Below are 21,297 nucleotides of genomic sequence, written 5' to 3'. Positions count from 1 at the left end.
AATAACGGTATAAGGAGACTGATGCATAAGTTATGTTTCTAGCATGTAGATTGTTAATTTTAACGCGCTTCTATCCGTGGATAGTTCTTTGAAGATATTCCATTCCTTCAAGTCTCTCTTTACAGACTCCTCCCATGTTAGATTTGGTTAACCTCTATCTCTCTTTACATTATCAGTGCGTCTCAGTATCCTGCTATGCATAGGTAACTCTGGAAGCCTCCGTTGTATATATCCAAACCATCTCAACCGATGTTGGATAAGTTTTTCTTCAATTGGTGCTACCCCTACCCTATCACGTATATCATCACGTATACCCTATCACGTATTACATGCATGCATTTAATATTGTCCTTAGAGAGAGTAATTAGGGGTAGTCTAGTCATCTTTGATACTCCTTTATGTATGTGCTAAGATAAGATACACCTTGTATTTTTATACGGAGGGACTGCTTTTGATGAAAAGATCTAACAATGTAATTTCCATCTAACTGTGATGTAAATTTGTGGCTAATATTTTGAAATGTTGACTGCATGCATTTTAGGACTTCAAGTTAAAGAAAAAAGGAGGAAGTAGTAACATCGTAAGTCCAAGAAAACTCAGAATATTCCTGTGTAGACAACTACCGCAAGGCCTATGATGCCTTCATGATGTCTCTGCTGTGTACTCTGATGTCATGGATCTTATTGTTTATGCACTGTTGTTTAGTGCTCTATGTCTTAGGGCCTGTTTGGTAGAGCTCTGATTCTGTGGTGAGAGTGATTTTGTGGTGGAAGTGATTCTGTTTGTAAAATCGTTTGGTATGCTAGTGGTGGAAGTGATTCCTGAGAGAATATTGTGTTGAAATCGAGGAGAATCAGTTGGGAATCAGATGGAAGCTAGTTTTTTCAGCTCCCACCTCGCTATACAAAACGGAAAGTAATTCCCGCATGGATCACTCCCTGACCAGCCAGTTTGGCAGCGCTGGGAGGGATTCCAGAGCGGAATCAACTCCCAGAGCTCTACCAAACGAGGCCTTATTAGGCCGGTGGAGTTTTATCACTGCCCCTCGTGTTGTATGACTATGATATCATCTGTTGTAAAACTTTTATTTACTAGTGACTGATCCAGAGATTGGTATAATAATAGTTTTAAGCACCGGGATAACCCAGGGCGCTTCATCTCCTCCACCACCAAGTGCAGTCCTTATCAATGTACCCATTAGGCAAGCTTGGTCTGCGCTCCGTCGGGCCATTTCAGGTGGCTGCTCGGGTAGGCTCAGTGGCATATCGCCTCCACCTTCCAGCAGGCACTCGCTTTCATGATGTATTCCATGTGGGCCTCCTCAAGCGCTTTCATGGCACTCGCTTTCATGATGTATTCCATGTGGGCCTCCTCAAGTGTTTCCATGGCACGCCTCAAGAACTCCCTCCTACGTTGCCACCCTTGGAAAGTGCTCGTGCCATCCTGATCCCCGCTCAAGTGGTTCGCGCAAGTCTCCGTGGGGGCGTGTGGCATGTCTTGGTCCGCCGGGAAGGCATGGAATTGGTAGACGCTACCTGGGAGCCTGTTGAGGAGTTCAGGAAGGCCTACCCCTTGGTTCAGCTCGGGGACGAGCGGTTTGCCGAGGGGGGAGTGATGTTATGACCGGCAAATACTATAGACGGTGCACCAAAAGTGGCTAGCAGCAGCAAAGGAGGTTAATTCGGAATTAGAAAGGCTGTCCAACAGAATTTCGGCTACAATTAAGAAATAAAATAAATCAGTTTATTTAGAGATAAGTATTAGAGATAGATTTGTTTAAGAGATAGAGATCAATTAGATTGTGTGGGCCGGCTGGGGTCATGTCCAACCGACTATAAATACGGAGGACCTCCTGGCTGATCATATCAATGAAAATAGATATATTTCCCTCCTCCTCCTTCCTCCCTCTCGTCTAGTTTCTCTTTCTCACGGCCGATCTCTCTCTCTCTCTCCCTCTCCTTTCTATTCTGTTGGCCCTGTCGACCCCCTCCACCTCTGCTACAGCTCTGCCATGATTACCCAGAGGTAAGTAGGTAATCATGGCTCCAACTAGCAGGATCCTCAAGCCCCAAGTGACTGGAAAGAACAGGTACAATCTGAGAAGGAGAAGCCCTATCACATGGTAATGTTGATAAGATCCAGAGGGTTTACTTGCTATTATCAGCGCTGAAGATTCCATATTAGGGCATTCTTGCTGCTAACTTCTCGTAGTTGATAGGCTGCGGTGTATAGCTTTATAGTTCACCATGCAAGATTTAACTTCTGTTGAGGGCACTCTAGGTGTTTGATGTTGCTCCTCGACAGGGTAGCTAGTTACTAGATTTAGTTGTTAATTGCCCTAAGTCTTGTAGTAACTTACTAACATTTATTTAAGGGTCTCATTGGTTGCTCGCATGCTGTAGCCTGACTCATATATATGTAACTATACAATAATATTTATTTTATGTAACTATACTTTTATAATTCTTAATTTATCTTATTAAGTCTTAATATTCTTCAAAATATATCAAATATCACTTAATACACATTGATTACACACTAATAACATAATTAGCATAGCAACAGCATGCATCCAGTAAGCTTAGCTCTGCAAAAACATCTTAAATCTATATATCTATAGAGTCATGTTGAGAGACCTCTTTTATCTCCTTAGAACTAGATTGAAGAGAAAATATAAATAACTAAACACTACATGTATCCGACACGCCCAGCTGAGCCATATGGAAGCATATCAGTCCCTAACTATTAATCGTGGATGTGCGAGCATCGCGTGGCAGAGACTGGGCCCCTCGCCCCGGACGGGCTGAGGACCGTCTCCAACACAAAATCGCGTACAAGTGGACGTTCGCACGAGGCACGAATCCCCACAACTCGCACCAGGTGGTTTGTGTACGCAAGCATCGCGCTCGCGCGACCGGCCGTGCGGCACGGCAGCAGTAGCTCAGCTCGTGGCGATGCAGGCGCGCGCTTATCCGGCGTGCCTGCTGGGCAGCGGCCCACTGGCGGGCGCCGGGCGCAGCGGCCTTTTCCCGCGCGGCAGGAGGACTCCCGCCGGCCGAGGCGGTGCCACCAGCGTTCACGCCGTTGACGGGGCTTCCGCTGCGGCCGCTGTCGCCGCGGCCGCCGATGCCCCGCTCCCGCCCGCGCAGGTCACCTGGCAGATTGTCGTCGGCGCTGTAGGTGGGGTCCCTTGTTTCCTTCCTTGAGTGACTTGCTTGTTGGTAGTTCCTCCCGTTCGTGTGCCTGACAGAATCGGCTCGTGGCTATTCTTTGTGCAGCTGGAGTGACGCCTTTCGTCGTTGCAGGAGTCGAATTCGGCAAAAAAATCGTAAGTCTGCCTTTTTATTCTTGACTTCTTGAGTAAAAGTTTTGAAATCAGTCTTGAGCATTGCCAAAAAAAATCCCGATTTTGAGTAAATGTTATATAATTAGTGATACTAAAGTTCGTATTTTAGTCTAAAAAATCGCTAGTACTTAGCCTTATATGTCGGTTTTCTTGAAGAGTCTTCACTCACTGAATTTCATCTTTTATTTGATGATTGCTGTTTCCTGATTATCCAGATTGCACAAAAGAAATGTGAAGTCTGTGGAGGCTCTGGTCTTGTAGCGAAGAACGATTATTATGTCCGATGCCAAGGGTGTGGTAAGTACTATGTTTCAGTTTCACTTAAGCTTTGCGAATGCAGATTCAGTAGACCTTAACCCGTGACAAGATGAGTTGCTCTGTCTCTTTCTCAGGTGGATTCCTTCCATGGCAGTCTTGGAGAAGATTCTTCACAGGCTGAACGTGGTCATCTGGCACCCTGATCATTACTAGTACTTTACTACCAGAGTACCAGTACAACTAAAGATGGATGAGGATACAGCAAAAAGTTCTATATAAACTGATCAGCACTGCATTCGGAATGCCTTGTCAGTTGCCGTTCATCAAAGAAGTAATGTAAAACTGCAGAGCTGCTCGTGCATATTGTCGACTTTTACGTATAGACAGATGGGGTCATTGTAGAGTTATCACCCTGCGTTCCGGGCTTCCGGTGGTGCTCATTTTTGCGTTTCAAGAACAACGCTCAAGCTTCACCGCGAGTCTGTAACTCCGTGGCCTTCCTGTAATGATCGGTGCAAGGAAATGGTTTTCTAGTCATCCTTTTTGAATTTAATTATGTGAGACTATGGCTTATCACTATCAGAGACGAAATAGATAGATCTCTCTTATCTACTGCAGTACATGATCATCAAATATAGATCAGATAGTGAACAAGATGCTCCACAGGCCACATTTTGTATTGAGTAGCTGGTGGTCAAACTGCCTCGGCGGTCAGACCATGGGGGTCGAATAGAGAAGAAAATGTATTGAGTAGACCTAGCGGTCAGATTGTGGGTCTGGCGGTTAGGTCGACCCGGCCAAGTCACAGCCTAGCGGTCAGACCGCTGGGCCTGGCCGACGACACCTCGGTTAGGTCACTGGCGAAGGCTCCGGCGATACCTTCGATCATGAAGGGTACCAAAACATTCTACAAGACTAGGGAAGTATTTCTTGGGTGATTTGGGCAATATACACAGGGCCAAACTCGAGGACCCCATGAATAACGTCCATGGCTAGGGTGGAGCTCGTTTCTAAACAAAATCGGGGCTGGTTAGTGCTCGAGAACGCCGGAGAAATGGTAGAGGAAGTCTCACATCAGCGTGGGAAAGCTTTCTAGGGGCTTGGCCAACTCCGGGGATCCTTCTATTCAAAGATTGGGCTCCGGGGTGAGGTTTGGTCTTGAGATTGAAGAAGTCACGTGGAAGCGTCTCGAATGAAGAAGACGGCAGGAAGGAGCTTAGGGAAACCTTTGGGGAGCTTGGGGAAGTCCTCTCTGTCAATTTCTGGGCGTCGAGGTGATCCTCTCTCTCTCTCTCCCTCTCCCTCTCTCTCTCTCTCTCTCGGTTTGGTGAGGGGGAGGAAGTGAGGGAGTGAATGATTAAGACAGAGCAAGTAAGAGTTAGTCGATGGCTTTAAGTGGAGCCTCTGCACTCTGACGGTCAGACCGTGGGAAAGGCACATATGCTGAAAGCCTTCATTCTTTTCCCCATTTCTTCCATTTCTTTTTCTTCTCCTTCTTAAATGACTTTGGGGTCTTCCTAACTATGTCTAAACAATTTCCACTCATAATATATTATATACATACACATAGTGGAAACACACATTGATCAATAACGTAACATTTTCAAAATATGTTTAATTACTTAAATTAAAACCAACCACATGAAGCATGATGTCATGATGATTATGCATGTTTAATGACTATATTAGGGTTTTGGGGTGTGACAACAGTTGATTGGTGGGGCCACTGTACAGTACTCGGGTTTGAGCTGGATCTAGGCTGGACTTAGGCTAGGGCCGAGTTTGCACTATAGCGGCCCATTGAGGTTGGACCGCCCGACTTCCCAGGCTTTTCATTGCTGGGCCGCTCAAGTTGATGGGCTGAGGAAATAGATCAACCCGAAAGAAAAGGGCCCCGGGCCTCCGAGCTGGCTAGCAAGCCGACCATTTATTGGGCCGAGCTAATGCGGCCTGCTCGACTAGGTCGAGCTGGCCTGGCTCATGTGCAGGTGCGATGTGTGTGGCGTGCTGGGCTGCTCGATCACTGGCGTTGGGAGGAGAGGCACACGATGGGGCTTCATGGCGGCACTATGCTAGAGCCTCATCGACTAGGGACATAGGCGACATGCTACCAAAGGGATCCGCAGCTGGGTGATAGGGAGGCACGAGCAACTCGTTTTGCCGGTCAATGACGACCAATGGCCACCAGAGCGGGCCCAAGTGGCGGCTGAAGTCGACTAGGTGGCGGTGGCTCAGTCATTGGTGGAGAAGAGGGAGGAGAAGGAGATTTGGTCGGCTAAGGGTGGCTACAGGTTTAGCGCAACACGAGGGGCCAGGGGGTTCAAGGGCCAAGGGTCTGGCCGTGGCCCGGGCGGCAGCGTGCGGTCGAGGCAGCGTTAGGCCAAAGGAAAAGCGACGCGCGCAAAAGAAGGAGGAGGGCGAGGGGAAACTCATTGTGGGGTTGGTTGATGCGAAGCGGCAACGATGAGGTGGCTTGACAGTGAGGGCAAATCGGGTGGTGCCTGGAGACGAAGAAGAAGGTGGCGCGAGCTCCAATTCGGCGGGGAAACATGCCAAATCGGATGGAGAAACCATGCACGACACCTCTCTTCACTCCATGTAGCTCGAGCACGGCTGATTTGAGCTTGGGCTCGTCTGATTTGTGGTGGTGGTGGAAAAAGGGGGGAAATGGGTGACCGGCTCCCCGTTTTATAGAAGGAGGGAGAGGAAGAAGTAGAGAGGCAGTGTGGTGCGGTGTAGCGCTGTGATCGGTGAGTGGCATGACGGTGGGATAGCGTCCACTAGATTTCCCATAGAGCGTGGCAGCTCTGTGTCGGCCAGCACGTGTGGTGGTCGCCGGAGCGCTTATCAGAGGGCAGCTCGGCTGCACATGCGGATGGCGGGAGAGGGAGGGAGAGATGGCAGCAGGACGACGAAGGTCATATATGGCTTAATGACGATGGGATGGACAACGACTAGAAGTAGTGCATGGCGGTGTGCTGGAGGAGGGAGAAGACACCGACATCGTTGGTGAGAGAGCGAGGTGACGTGTCGGGCGGCTGCTGCTCATGTGTGTGCGTGGTGGCGCTAGGCTAACGCGTGCAGTGGGCTGGCGCTTTGGATGGGCCACGCAGGCGAGCGTGAGCAGGGGGTTGGGGGTTGAAGCTGGGCCAACGCGTGTTGTTGGCTGTGCAGAGGAGAAGGAAGGCGGCCTGAGGGAGACAAAGAGAGAGCTGGCTAGGCTGCGCAAAAAGGAAGGAGAAGGAAAACGACCTGAGACAATAAAAGAATAGGAATTGATTTTGGTAAATTCAAATAGAAGTATTTGAATTTGGATTTGGCCTCAATTCAAATATGTTTATTTGAATCAAGATAAGGGTTTTGAATTTGAAGTTTTGGAATTTAGGAGATGCTTAAATCCAAAGAGTTGAATTCAGTTTAAATTTGAGCTGAAAAGAATCTAAGAAAATATTTGAATCTAAGAGACATTCAAATTCAAATCTTCCCTCAAAGAACCATAAAAATAAATAAACCAAAATATATATGATTCAAATTATTGCAGGGATTAATTTAAAATTTAATTTGTACAATATAGAATACTTAGCCAAAATAATATATTTGAATATATGCATACAAATGTGTGTGTGTATATATATATGTTCAAATATATATATTTTTTATTTTATGTGCTTTAATAATTAGATTTTTTAAAAAAATAGTGAATTTTACTATATTCTAAAATTCTAAAAATCATGATGTCACATTCATCTCGAGCCTGCTAATTAGCGTGCTCGCTCGCAGGACTCCTCAAGCACCATCCGACATAGCTCCTGACATCCCCTTTCTGGAGTGTTGCGTCCCACCCACCGATCTCCCTTTCAGACTTCGTCCTGTGTGGCACGTTGGTCTGTTTCTCCTTTCCCTTTAAATGATTGAGAAAAAAACCATGTGAAATCCACCTAGAAAAAGGAAACTGACTAAAGAAAATGTCAAGAAAAAGATTCACAAATATTTTTGTGAGAAATTTTTTACAGTAAAATTTCATGAAAATTTTCCACAAAAAATTAGATACAAAGTTTCACCAATTTCACAAAATACTTTTAGTGAAAAAGTTTTCACAAAATGTTTAATGAAAAAGTTTTCACGAAACATTTTTGTTGGAGGAAATCTAGTGTTGTGGAGAAGCAAGAAGCAATAAGTGGTTTCTCAGTCAACTGTAGAGGCAGAGTATATAGCCATGTTAGTGTGCCTAAGACCTAAGTGAGATGTTATGGATAAAAAAACTTATTATCTGAATTGAAGCTATCGGAAGGTACCTTGAAGCTTTGGTGTGGCATGTAGAGAACCGAGCATCGCTAATAATCTAGTTCAACATGATAGAACCAAGCATGTAGAGATTTATCGCTTCTTCATCAAACAAGGATTGGATGATGGAACACTTAGAGTAAGTTATGTGGCTTCAGCCAATCAAGTGGAAGACTATTTAACAAACGGCTTAGGAGTTTTTTTAAAAACAAATCAGTAGGAGAGCTGCCAATTATATTAAAAAGGAGGGTTTTAAGCCCAGACAGGCAAAATTACATAGTGGCGTAGCGGCCGATACAAAAGCCTACTCTCGCGATACAATGCGCCTAAAGTGCCTCGCCCCTACAATGATCCAAGTCATCGCTTCCTCTTTGATCTTTGAAAGCAACGAGTTTACAACTAGCTCTTTGTACTAAAAAATGTGTGTGTTCCGCTCCTTCCAAATCTTCTAGCACACGAGGGATGATGACTATCTGGAGTCCTTTCCTCAGCGTGTTTTGTATGGTTGCCATGGTTGTCCACCATTGGTGGATCGAGTCACTCTGGCTCCATATAGCAGGTCGTAACTGTGGTTGAGCAAGCCATTGTGCTACTTCTTCCCAGACCTGTCGTGTGTATCTGCACTCCACAAATAGATGATGGGCAGTTTCCAACGTGTGTCTGCATAAGAGGCAATATAAGGTATTTGGGCGCCCTCGAGCCGCTAACCTGTCAGACGTCCACAATTGGTTTTGGACGACTAGCCAAGAGAAGTATTTGCATTTTGGTAGTGCCCACACTTTCCAGATCAAGGTGTTGTAGTTAGTGTCAGTGGTACCGAAGAGTTGCGCATAGTAGGTCGAAGAGGCACTATATTGCCCATGGTGTGTGAGCTTCTAGATTGTGGCATCAGGCAATTATGGTTGTAGTTGTAGTTGTTGTACAAGTGTCCAAAAGTGCACCAGGTCTGCAATGCATTGGTTCATGATGTTGGGAGATGAAAGGTTTATATCACGGACCCGGGCATTGGCAGTGAGAGCCTCTTGGACCGTTATCTTCTTTGTGGTGATAGCGAAAATGTTCAGGGCTATGTCCTTAGGCTGGCGGCCCTGCAGCCACCCATCTTGCCAGAAGCCCGTTTGGGAGCCATTGCTAAGGGTTACTATGGTTGATGCTGCAAATAGTTGCATGTCTGTTTCGTTGCATGGTATTTCCGTTCTGGCCCATGGCTTGTTCGGAGCCTGCTTTTCCTGCCTGAGCCAACGTAGGCGTAGTGCTCATGCAAAGTTCCCTAGGTGCATGATACCTAGCCCACCCTTTGCTATCGGCCAGGTGACGCGTTTCCAATTGACCTTACACTCCCCCCCCCCCCCCACTGTGAGAGCCTCAATTCCAGTCCACAAGAATTGCTTGTGTTTACTATCAATCTCCTTTAGAACTTGTTTAGGCACCCGTAAAACTGATAGGAAGAAGATTGGGTGTGACATGATCACTGCTTTGACAAGGGTGAGTGAGAAACCAAGTTGAAATGTGCATTGATCTATATGTGATGAGTGATTGATAATGTTGTTATTTTGGTTTGTTAATTTGTGGGTTGCATGAATATGGTTATGTACTGCATTTTTTATCATGACTAACCAAAGTTTTAGAGAAAATGGAGTTTGCATTTTTATCTCTAAGTCCAGGAAAATTTTACACGCTGGATGATCCGGTGCTTGGGATTTTGTACACGCCGAAAGGTTCGGCATGCAGAAGAGGTTCACGCTGGAGCTTTTCAACTCAGAAGCAAAAATTGAAGTACACGCCGGATGGTCCGGCTATGGGTAGTAATATACACCGGAGCATTTCTTGCAGAGAGGTTGCAAGTCGGCTCTGGTGAACTTAAACTCGCTGGATGGTCCGGCGATGGAGAGCAATACACGTCGGATAATTTCTTGCAGAAAGGTTGCAGAACGGCAGTCTGGTGAAAGTGAACTCACCGGATGGTCCGCGATGGGATGAAGTGTATGCCAAAGCATTTCTTGCAGAAGGGTTGCAAGATGGCCGGTCTGCTAGATTGAACACGACGGATGATCTGACACTAGGGAGGTGACAATGCCGGAATAATCGGCATTCACGATTTTTTCTGAGATGTGCATTGACGGAGGATTTTGAATAGGACTAATCTATAATGTAGTTGTAGATATGCATGTGCTTATCTAATGTTGTGCATGTGATGGATGCAACTTGGTGGCGACGGCGAGATAATCGGGGCCAAGCGGAGTGCTTGGTGCCAGACGATCAAGAGGGCCAGGTGGAGTCAAGGGTGATTTTAGCTGTGGAGATTAAGCAAAGCATGGAAGGAAGGATGAAGACGGTGTGTTGACGAAGTCAAGAGAAGGGGATACCGGTGCACGTGACAAGGCAGACTAAGGGATCGGGAGTGGGAGAGACTTGGAGATGGTCAAGATCGTAAGACGGAGTACACGTGTCTACATCAAGATGCTTGAGGTGAAAGTAAGTGGCAGTGAGTCACACTTTGAGAAGTATGCAAGGCAGTTTCGTGGTTTGATCTCAAAACTATGGAAGGATGGAGGACACATGACATCATGGTGAAGCTTGTATTGAGACAAAGCTAAGTCATGAAGGCACCATGACCGTTCGATGGATAGAGCGAAAAACAGACTAAAATACCCCGGTGGTAGGTAGGAGGCCATTGGAAGAGGGATATTTTGAAAAGAAGAAATCTTAAAGGCTAAGCTACCTCTCTATGCCTATAAATAGAGAGGTAGGGCTGTGTGGGAGGCTTAGGACAACCATTTGAGCTTGAGTGCTAGGTTTTAGAGGAAAGGAGAGGGGGAGCTTAGCCTTTTTAATAGGTGAGAGCTTTTTGTAAGAAAAATATCTTGTAATCTTCCAAAAAGAGAGCTGACATCTGCAAGAAATAAAGTGCATGTTTCCTTCGATTCTTGTGTTCATCTCCTTCTAGTTTTCTTCTATTGGCTCACTTGCTTCGTAGCGAGTTTTTCTTTTTTGTTTGTGATTTTTGTTTTTGTTGATGAGTTGAGATTTTTCTACCTTGGAAAGTTGTTCTTCTTATTGCTACAGTCATAAAAAATCACATAAAAATGTATACAAGTGGGTCTTGAATTCCCTTACCTCTAAATCATCAACTCGAAGAACTTCTTGTTCATGGATCTTCTCTTTGGAGCAAATGTTTCTTCCTTCAAGTTGCTATCTTTATGTGGCGATGACTCGTGAAATGTGTTTTAGTGGAACCTAGTGTTCATCTACATCCAAGAGAGCTAAGCTTTCTTTGAGAATCTTTTGTTGCAGCTTGTCTTTCTTAAGTTTGTGCTTTCGCTTTTGATTTTGAGGTGCGTTAGGTGACAAGATAGGAGAATACCATCAAAGAAATTTGTGAGGTGTCTATTCAACCCCCCCCCCCTCTAGTCGCCATTCTTGGTCCTATAGTGAGGCGACCAAAAGGAGCAAGTAGTCGTCCATTCCAATTCATGTAGTTGTTGATTGCTTTGTCCACAACAGTTGGAAGTCAATGTGGCGGAGTCTTCTGATGGCTAATGGCAGGTCAAGGTACTTAATTGGAAAATGTGAGCGCTTGGCCAAAAATCGTCCAAGATGTGATCCATGTCCATTGACTCGCATCTAATACATGCAACCAAAGATTTATTGATGTTTGTGCAAAGCCCCGTGGCCTCCCCGAAAAGATGCAGAAGTTCAGCCAAGATTGAGACGTCCTCTTTCGTTGGGTTAATGAACACAGCTGCATCATCGGCATACATTGAGATTCACATCCATGGGGCACGCCCATTCAATGAGCTTAGGATGCCAGACTCTGTTGCTAGCTCTAGTAGACGTTACAATGGGTCAATTGCTAGGATGAAGAGTAATGGAGATAGCGGGTCACCTTGCCTATGGCCACGCCCATGGCCGATGGGGGCATTTGGGATGCCGTTGATGAGCACGCGCGATGATGAGGTTGCAAAGAGCATAGAGATCTAATCCCGCCATCTTGTCGGGAACCCCACCCATTGCATTAGGTTAAGGATGTAATTCCAGCGGACTGAGTCAAAGTCTTTCGCAATGTCTCATTTAAGAAGGAGGGTGGGTGTCTTGTTGCAGGTGGAGGCATCTGGCTGTATTCCTAACTGCCAGGAAGTTATCATGTATGCTCCTACATTTGATGAAAGCGCTTTGGCAAGTTGAGATGATGGAGTTCATGTGTGGAGCTAGACGCAAAGCAAGGATCTTGAAAATAATCTTGGTGATGGAGTGAATGAGGCTAATCGGCCTAGAATCGTTGATCTTATCTGCCTATTCCTTCTTTGGAAGAAGGATGATGTTGGCCATGTTGAGCATCTGAAAATTTGTGCAACATAGATCACAGAAGGTGTTGATGGCCTACATGAGGTCATGCTTTATGATATCCCAGTATTTCTTTAAGAAAGCTCCTATGAAACCATCCAGGCCTGGTGCCTTATCTGAGGGTAGCTGGTTGATGGTACCGCGAATTTTCTCCTCAGAGAAAGGCTCGTCAAGGGAGTGCAGGTCAGTGGATTGTATGTTCATGGCTTCCCAGTTGAAGTCCGCCGGGCGAATAGGTGGGTAGCCCATTATGTTGGTGAAGTGTTCTTGGGCGATCATGACCTTTTCCACATGTATGATGACCTAACCTGAGCCATTTCCTTTTTGCAGACACTGAATGTGATTTTTCCTTCGCCTTGAATTCACATCAAGGTGAAAATATTTTGTGTTAGTGTCGCCCTCTTTTAGGTTTGTGATGCGTGACACTTGCCTTTTCCGAGATCGTTCAATGATGGCTAGGCCTATAATCCTCCTTTTGAGCTGCGTCCATAGTTTGTGTTCTGATGTAGTGCGACCTTTACTTTCCTAAGCTGTATCTAATTGTAGTATAACATCAAGTGCCATGTGTAACTACAACTTTGCATCTGAGACAATGTTCTTGCTCCACTCTCTGAGGTGTTGGCTTGTAGGAAGCATTTTATGATAAATATGATGCACATGCTTGTGGTGGGTTGTCAGGGAGTTCCAGATTTTCGCCACTGTGTCCATGAACCTTGGGATTTTAGTCCAGAAGTTCTCCAATTTGAAGGACCACGGCCGACGTGGGCCACTTTGGTTTGAGAGAAGGAGCGGGCAATGGTCGGATAAGGAGGTAGACAGTGCATGTAGGATATGGTTATCTAAGGAGGAATTTAATTCTATATTGCAGAAAACTCTGTCGAGCCTCACAAAGTGGGGTCTTGCCGCTCATTGCTCCATGTGAATTTCTTGGTTTGAAGATAAATTTTTTAGAGTTAACATTAGTTTAAGGCCGACCGGAAGTGTCCCATAAGGCTGCCATTGAGGTTTCAGTTGCTTTTGTCTCGTGCCCTATAGATAAGGTTGAAATCGTTGAGGATGAGCCATTTGTGACCTGCTGGTGGCCTAATATCTTGAATTTCTTGCAAAAAGGTCAACTTTTGGGCATCACATGAAGGCCCGTAGATTGAAGTCAGAAGGTAAGAAGTTAAGCATTCCTTAATTGTCACCGTGGCGCTGATATGGTGATCCCCCAGGACCATATCACGAATGTCCACATCACGAATGTCGACAAAAGTGTCATTCCATAGGAGTAGAAGCCCCCCCCCCCGGGTGCCCATGGCTGAGCGATGGGCGAATTTGTTAAGCCTATTACCCTCGATGTAGAAAGCTATCGCCGAATCGTTCTGCTTGTAGCAAGATGTGAATGATAAATATTCATCGTCTATGTTGAGAGGGAGTGTTGATGTGGATGGAATGTGTGCTCCACCAAAAATCTACGATATCATATTCTTACCAAGCTACTATTACTCCCATGACAATAGTTTTGATACAAGGCGGGAACTGTTGGTCTTGTTCTTATCGGAGAATTACTTGCTTCTCAAATTGTTTTAGCTGCGAGAGACTAAATATTGCCAGCTATTGTTTGGCCGTGACTAAATATTTAGGGCTTAATTACAGGACATAAATCATTGCTTCCCATTGTTTCATCTATCAGTTCAGAGAAGACTTTTTGTCGTCATCAGTCTAGTACCGTGAAAGAGTGAAATCCAGGGCATCGACGTCCGGTGCTCGTCACCTTGCTTCTGAGAATCTCATGGCACCGGCGCAGGCGACGCCCCCGCACTCACACCCGCGGTACTGGACACGCATCACCCTCGGCATGCGTGTTGAATCCGCCCACTCGCTCCTACACTCAGCTACGTACGTACGTACGTGACGCCAAGAGCCCAAGACGCCATCGGAAGGAGCACTCACCTGGTCTCTGCTCACGCCTTTCGCGCCGGAGCTGCTAGATAGCAGCTGGACTTTTCCATACGCAAGTCGGTCGACCCACTGACTTCAGTTGTGATACCAAGCCCGGCCGGCCGGGCACAGCTATCGATCGATCAGGAGCCGTACGCGCGTTCGTTCGCGCGTCTCGACCGGAGGCGGAGATACATCGCCATGGCCTGCTACAGTTATGGTAGCTTAGTGCTTGATTCTTCGTACGGGTACGGGTGATCCGCTTCAACATATACGGCGCCTCGACCCTAAACGACATACATGGAGCAGCTACGATTTTGGCCGTGTTTGCGTCTCGTAGCACACGTGCCAGCATACACGGAACCGTACGCGACTGCCTGATCAATCATGCGAAATCGGTGTGCGGGCATAGATCATCACCGGCTCACCGGGAGCCTCCCCGGGAGCGCGCGCGTCGTCGTCCTTCGCGGCACGGGCGGATAGAGTCTCACGTATGCTACTGCGGCGCCTTGCACCGCGCCGATCAGGGCGCGCGGCTCGCCTGGCTGGAGCTAGCGAATCATGCATGCATCCGCGCGATGCGGGTGACGCTGCCGCCGCGCGCGCTCCAGCTAGTTGGGGGGTTCCGGGGGTTGGGATATGTCTCCTCTCCTGACGCGACGATCGAGCCCACGAGTCGTCGTGTCACGCGCCGTGGGCCGCAGCGGCGGCTATGCTGTTTTATCACGCTGCAATCATACGTGCATGCAGCGGCTGATCGATCGAGGCCGGCCGGCCGTTGAGTGAGCTGCTGCCCGACGACGACACGTTTGGACGGATGCGGCGCGCGCGCGGCCTCTCTTGCGCGACGACGCACGCGGTCGATGGTACCAGATGTTTCCCATTCACGGTGCATTTGTTGCAATCTTTTCACGCGGCAACCGAGCGACCTGCCAGTTTCTTGTCACCCCCAACGTTTCGATTGTTGAACCGGTGCGTACGGCAATCATTTGACGCGTACCTGCGGGCCGAACTTCCGGTCGCTGCCGGCTCCATCCATAATTAAAGAGAATTGATCTTTTTCCTCCACAGTTTCGATCGATCCCATCCGCTTTAATTCACACATCGCTCGCTCATGTATTTATCTTGGTGTGCCAATCGCAAACGGCTCGACACAATTGACGTGGTTCAGCTGCGGACAAATCATGCTTTCGAGTGTGTTTCATCACTTTTGGTTGCGAGTTGCGACCTCGGTGGAATCCACCGCAGGGCGCCAAAGCAAGATGCTCTCATGCATGTTGTGTGCCGCTCATATCCATCTTTCCTGTATAGCAACGTCCAACGAAAAGATATTAATCAAAGGGCCGGGGCTCGGAATGTAAAGCCTTGTGGGCGTTCTTTCGGCGAGGGACAAGACAGCTCCGGATGTGATGTATCCAATGAAGCGGTCAAGGTGATGTATCCTATGTTTTACGCATGTTCAGTGCAGGCCCTTCCGTCCGGTCTTGGCGCGACCAGACGTACAGTGATACGATAAAAGTGAAATGGGCCGTGTAAAATGTCGCGTACGTTGTGCACTCGAGCTAGTGCGCGAAATTCTGTGGCGCCAAATGCACCCGGCCCTAGGTATACTTCCTATATATTCCTAGTTCCTCCTACCACAGCTATATTTTTATGCGTGGGGAATATATGAGAAAATAGCAAACTGCGATAGGTCGGACGACGTCCTTAGCAATTGACCAGATGGAGCATGATCCAAATATATGTGTGGCGTCCAGCGTCCTTAGCAATTGATTAGGTGTACGTTCAACCTTTGGTAGAATAAAGAAAATCGAATTGTTCATCCGTAGTTGCTAGAATCTAGCCTGACACCACGCCCTCCATCGTTTTGCCTGGCCATGGCCAAGCTCCGGGCTCCGGCCGGCATCGTGCGCGCCTCCGATGCTATGCTCAGCCTACGCCACACTCCCAAGCGCATGCAGGCGCTCGCTAGCCTGCCCAAGCTCCGCGGCGTCAGGCGCTGCACCTTCGCCATCTTGCCCAACCTGCGACGCACCCTCGACCGTACGTCGTCGTCCAACCTGCAAGAGGTGGTGGTCACTCGGCAACGATGGGGAGGGAAACCGCGGCTTGCTCCGCTACATTATATTATGTTTTCCCACACTCCTAATGATCAGATGCTGAAAACGAGATCATCGATCAGGCGATGAAGAACAGCAGCCACGGGCGGGGTCAGGGAGGGGTTGATGATTTGAGGGGTTCTTTCGTCGCATGACTTAGAAGAGGTCTTAAGAGAGAGACTGGCCTAACAGAGGAGGCAAGAGAAGGGGCGAGGCCGCGGAGACGATACCAGCCGTGGGTGGTGGAGGATGGTGAGGGTGAGCGGAGATAGCCCAGCGGTGGTGGGTGGGCAAATTATATTGGCTCGAGCAAGAAGACGAATAGTACAGGGAGAACTAGAGGAAGATGAAAGAACTATGGTCGTAGGATGGAGATCAGATCACTGACATTCATCAACTGATAGTTGCTCTGTTTTAGGCATGAAATATAGCAAAACATATGTTTCCCCACTACTTGTACTATTGACGATTTGATACCATTTTTAACACGTTGTATCTGGATTAATTTGCTCAAAAGGTGAGTCGTCGTGTTAGACGGATCTGACCAAGAATAGAAACATAATCAAAGTTTCATCCGTGCCTCTCCTAATATAAAAAATAAGGACCAGGCTAATGCATGCACGTACATACATTAGTCTTTGGACATGCACACCTTAATTAGAAAATTAATTAAATAACTATGCTTTCTTTTTATTTAAGGAAAATGATTAATTAACTAACCACCAGTATGCTCTCCATCTCCCCATCCCCGGCGCGCTTTGCTCGTGCAGATGGGAAGATCGTATGTTCTTCTCAATTCACTAGATACATAAAAGCATTTTAAAATCAGACTAGAGTCGGAAAGCAAATTAAAATCCATGTCAAGAAAAAATCAGATCAATATGCTCCATGTTTTGAAGCAAAATCAAACTACAATTTGTGTCACCCTTACCCGCCCATGCTAAAATTTAGCAACAGCTAGTCCACTGCAAAACTCACTGCAGTTACCGTCGCCAGCCGTGCCTTGACGGCAGTGTTTGTTTGTCCATGCCGATCGATCACAGATCCATGTCGATTAATCACCTATCGCAAACACACCCGCCAGAAATTAGGAGCTTGTCATGCTCTGAACCTGAACGGTTTTCCTTTCGGGAGAGAGCACCGGGACTGGGATCACCACTCACCAGTGGCCACTGCCGTACATATATACGTTTTGCGTATAAATATTCGGTAGCCCTTCTTGTTGCTTGTGCACAGTGCCGGTCGTAGCCTTGCGCGCTCCGTCTTGAGCATGGAGGTCTCAGCCATGGAGGAAGCCCTCCCCAAGGCGAACAAGAAGGGAGGCCTCAGAACCATACCGTTCATCATTTGTAAGCCAATCAGGCAACCGTGCCGCAACGCTGTTTCCTTTCGTATCGCGTTTTGATTGAGTGAAGCTTCATCGTACATGGTTAGTATGTGTGAGTTGTTTGGCCTGATGGGGATTTTGTGGCAGCGAACGAGATCTTCGAGAAGGTGGCGACCTTCGGCCTGCACGCCAACATGATCCTGTACCTCACCGAACGGTACCGCATGTCGAGCGCACTCGCCACCGTCGTGCTCTACTTCTGGAACGCCCTCTCCAACTTCCTGCCCATCTTCGGCGCCGTGCTCGCCGACGCGTACCTCGGCCGGTTCCGGGTCATCGCCCTCGGCTCTTTCGTCAGCCTCTTCGTAAGCGCACATCAGCTCAACCCCGCGTTCCGTGCAGTACCGGGCCGGCAGCCCAATCGGTCGCAAACGAACGATCGGCATGCTAATTGTTGGTCTTGGTGGCGTGTTGCATGCATCAGGGGATGTGCCTGCTGTGCCTGACGGCGATCCTGCCGGTGTTCAAGAAGACCCCGGAGTGCGCCGCGCGGCCGGGGGAGTGCGCGCTGGTGCCGTGGCAGCTTCCGCTGCTGTTCACGTCGTTCGTGCTCATGTCCGTCGGGTCGGGAGGCATCCGGCCGTGCGCTCTGGCGTTCGGCGCGGACCAGCTGGACAAGCGGGACAACAGCGCCAAGAACGTGAGAACGCTGCAGACCTTCTTCAACTGGTACTACACCGTGCTGGGCCTCTCCATCGTGTTCGCGGCCACCGTCATCGTGTACATCCAGCAGGCCAAGGGCTGGGTCGTCGGCTTCGCCGTGCCCGTCGTGCTCATGGTCACCGCGCTCACGCTGCTCCTCATCGGCTCGCCCTTCTACCTCAAGGCGGAGGCCGACAGGAGCGTGCTCGTCGGGCTCGTGCAGGTGCTCGTCGCTAGCTACAAGAACCGCCACGAGCCCTTGCCGCTGGAGACGGCCGATTCCTCGAGCTTCTATAACAAAGCAGGCTCGAATCCCAGGACTCCCACGAACAAGCTAAGGTACGGGACTATTGCCAACAAAGATATGATCTTAATTAAGCACCGCACAGATGTCAGATGTGTGCAAAGGTGAAACCGTTACATGGTTTTGTGTTGTGACATTAATATGGCTTTGTTCATGGCGCAGGTACTTGAACCGGGCATGCGTGCTTAGGAACCCGGGCAAGGAGCTCAGCCCCGACGGGACGGCGTGCCACCCGTGGAGGCTGTGCACGGTGCAGCAGGTGGAGGACGCGAAGGCCACCATCCGCGTGCTTCCGATATGGTCGACGGGCATCATGCCCGGCGTGATCATCGGGCAGCAGATGTTCCCGGTGCTGCAGGCGAAGACGATGGAGCGGCAGATGGGCAAGCTGGAGATCCCTGCTGCCTCCTTCGGCGTATTCAGCATCCTCACGCTCACCGTGTGGGTGGTCGTGTACGACCGCGCTCTGGTGCGGCCCCTGTCGCGTCTCACCGGTCACCCGCTCGGGCTCAGCCTGCGGCAGCGCATGGGCGCCGGACTGGCGCTCTTCGCCGTGGCCATGGCCGTGGCCGCGCACACCGAGAGCGTCCGCCGCGCCGCCGCTATCGCCGAGGGGCTCCGGGACTTCGGCCCGCACTCGGGGCGCACGGTTCACATGTCAGCCATGCGGCTGGTGCCGCAGCACTGCCTGAGCGGCCTCGCCGAGGGACTGAACCTCATCGGGCAGATCGAGTTCTACTACTCCGAGTTTCCCAAGACCATGTCCAGCATCGGTGTGTCGCTGCTGGCGCTCGGCCTTGGGTTCGGCGGCGTGCTGGGCAGCGCCATCGTCGGGATCATCGGCGCGGCGACCGGAAGGGACGGGCGCGACGGCTGGCTGGTGAGCAACCTGAACAAGGGGCACTATGACTACTACTACCTGGTCCTCGCGGTGCTGTGCGCGGCCAACGTGGTGTACTTCGTGGTGTGCGGCTGGGCGTACGGCGAGGAGGGGCAGAATCGGGTGGTGGCGGCCGATGCAGTGGAGGACGCCAAGGAAGAGCAGCAGCACAAGGCGGCAATTCGTTAGATTGAGCCATTTTAAGCCTTGGTGGCTGCGTGAGCACTGTGGGCACTTCTCTCCCTCTCTGGTTTGAATTGTGTGTGTATGTGAACTTAAATGTTGATATTTTCTTACTGAAAGATAATCCTTTCATCAAAAAATAAATTTATGGGACCTAGTGTTCTATAGATTGTTGTGAATATGCAACGCCATATGCATATATTATATAGATTTTTGCCAATGAAGTTAGAGAGGACTTCAATCTCGCAAGCCGGCCATGTGCTCCCCCATGCTCCCCTTCCCACTTCCCCACCTCACGTTTCCCTCCCCTCATCTCAACAACGCCTTTTTGATGTAGCTGCTAGCGCCACCGCCAACAGCTCTAGTGTGTGATGATCTACTTAGAGTCAAGGGGCAAACTCATCTGATGGAGTTTGATTTCAAAAACATTTCATTCCAAACAAAGTTTTGAAATTATGCAATTGTTTCTTTAACAACTAAATTCTCAATGCAATTGAATTCAAACTTTTGAATCAAAACGCCAGGGTAGCTATAAATAATCAAGTTGCAGGGTAGCCAAACAGGGCTGTATGTGTGTTGGGAGGTACAATGAACCACTTGTTAACATTAGATATATAAAGTTGTAATTTCAGATATTATTGGCCTCACTAACATAGCAGTACTCGTACACAAATATATAAAGTCCACCTAATAAAAACTCTAGGGTATCTGTATCTCGCCCCGCTTGTGACATGCATCTTAAAATGAAAGTGTTATAGGTATATTTGTATAACTATGCTTATACATCATATACTCCACCCAGCAAAAGAAAATGTTGGTTTTGGATATTTACATGATCCTGAAACCTAATAAAATTAAAGAAAAATATATTATTTTAATATGTTCCCCCACATTTATCATTTTGATATGGTTGATCTTAATGTCCATAATGACAATTTTAGATAGAATTGTTTGACTGTACAAATTATAAGTCACACATATATTTAATAGGATGGGAGTGCACATTTAAATCGAACTGCACTAAGGGTATCCATTTGTGTGGAAAACTTGAAGTGCATCTCTTCCAACTGAACTGCCTTAACCTCTCTCAAATAAGGTAATAATGCCTGCAGCCGGTTTCCCCTTAGCCCGCCGCAGCTTACCATGCCTTTGTCCAGCCAAAGCCCGTGCTCCTCCGCCTTGTCCTCGTGCGTGCATCGCCACCGTAATAGTTGTCGCCATGTGCCATTACTGGCCACCTCCCGGTCATCGCCATTTGCCACATGTGCCTCAAATGGATCCGCGTGCATGCGTTGATGCTCTTGCCGCTGACCCCCAGCTAAACGCAGTCTACAGAGAACAGAGGTGGCGGTGGCTCAATCGTCGGTGATAAGTGTGTCAGCGTCGAGCTAAGGACGAAGTGATGCGCGCGAAGGCATGCTTGGCTAGCAGGCGCAGGAGAAGGGTATGGGAGCAGTTCCAAGTGTAGAATAGCTAGGCTCAACATCCCAGCTCAACTCCTAGTCCCGCGCCCACTCGCCGAGTCCCACTCCATAATCAAATCAAAAGTATCGAGCCCATCTCTTCCACCGCATGATGGCCTCCACAGTGATGGCGCATCGGGCCGCCACTGCCCCCGCTCCTGCTCCCGCTCGCCTAATCCCACTC

General features: G+C 48.4%; 2 protein-coding genes across 2 annotated transcripts; both read left to right on the top strand.

The window, feature by feature from the left end:
• The first annotated feature begins 2,838 nt into the window (after positions 1 to 2,838).
• On the top strand, positions 2,839 to 4,183 carry LOC133889725 (uncharacterized). Its single transcript, XM_062330185.1, has 4 exons — positions 2,839 to 3,180; positions 3,279 to 3,328; positions 3,562 to 3,643; positions 3,739 to 4,183. The coding sequence occupies exons 1-4, from the start codon at positions 2,955 to 2,957 to the stop codon at positions 3,783 to 3,785; spliced, it is 405 nt and encodes a 134-aa protein (XP_062186169.1). The 5' UTR covers positions 2,839 to 2,954; the 3' UTR covers positions 3,786 to 4,183.
• Positions 4,184 to 17,478: 13,295 nt separating this feature from the next.
• On the top strand, positions 17,479 to 19,829 carry LOC133921361 (protein NRT1/ PTR FAMILY 1.2-like). Its single transcript, XM_062366204.1, has 4 exons — positions 17,479 to 17,603; positions 17,729 to 17,946; positions 18,066 to 18,622; positions 18,750 to 19,829. Exons 1-4 carry the CDS (start codon positions 17,525 to 17,527, stop codon positions 19,654 to 19,656), a joined length of 1,761 nt encoding a protein of 586 aa, XP_062222188.1. The 5' UTR covers positions 17,479 to 17,524; the 3' UTR covers positions 19,657 to 19,829.
• Positions 19,830 to 21,297: the final 1,468 nt, after the last annotated feature.

This window comes from Phragmites australis, chromosome 1, assembly GCF_958298935.1.
Source record: "Phragmites australis chromosome 1, lpPhrAust1.1, whole genome shotgun sequence".
In the NCBI taxonomy this organism is placed as follows: Eukaryota; Viridiplantae; Streptophyta; class Magnoliopsida; order Poales; family Poaceae; genus Phragmites; species Phragmites australis.
The sequence above is the reverse complement of the archived record's forward strand: the minus strand, read 5'-3'. Positions and strand labels throughout refer to the sequence as shown.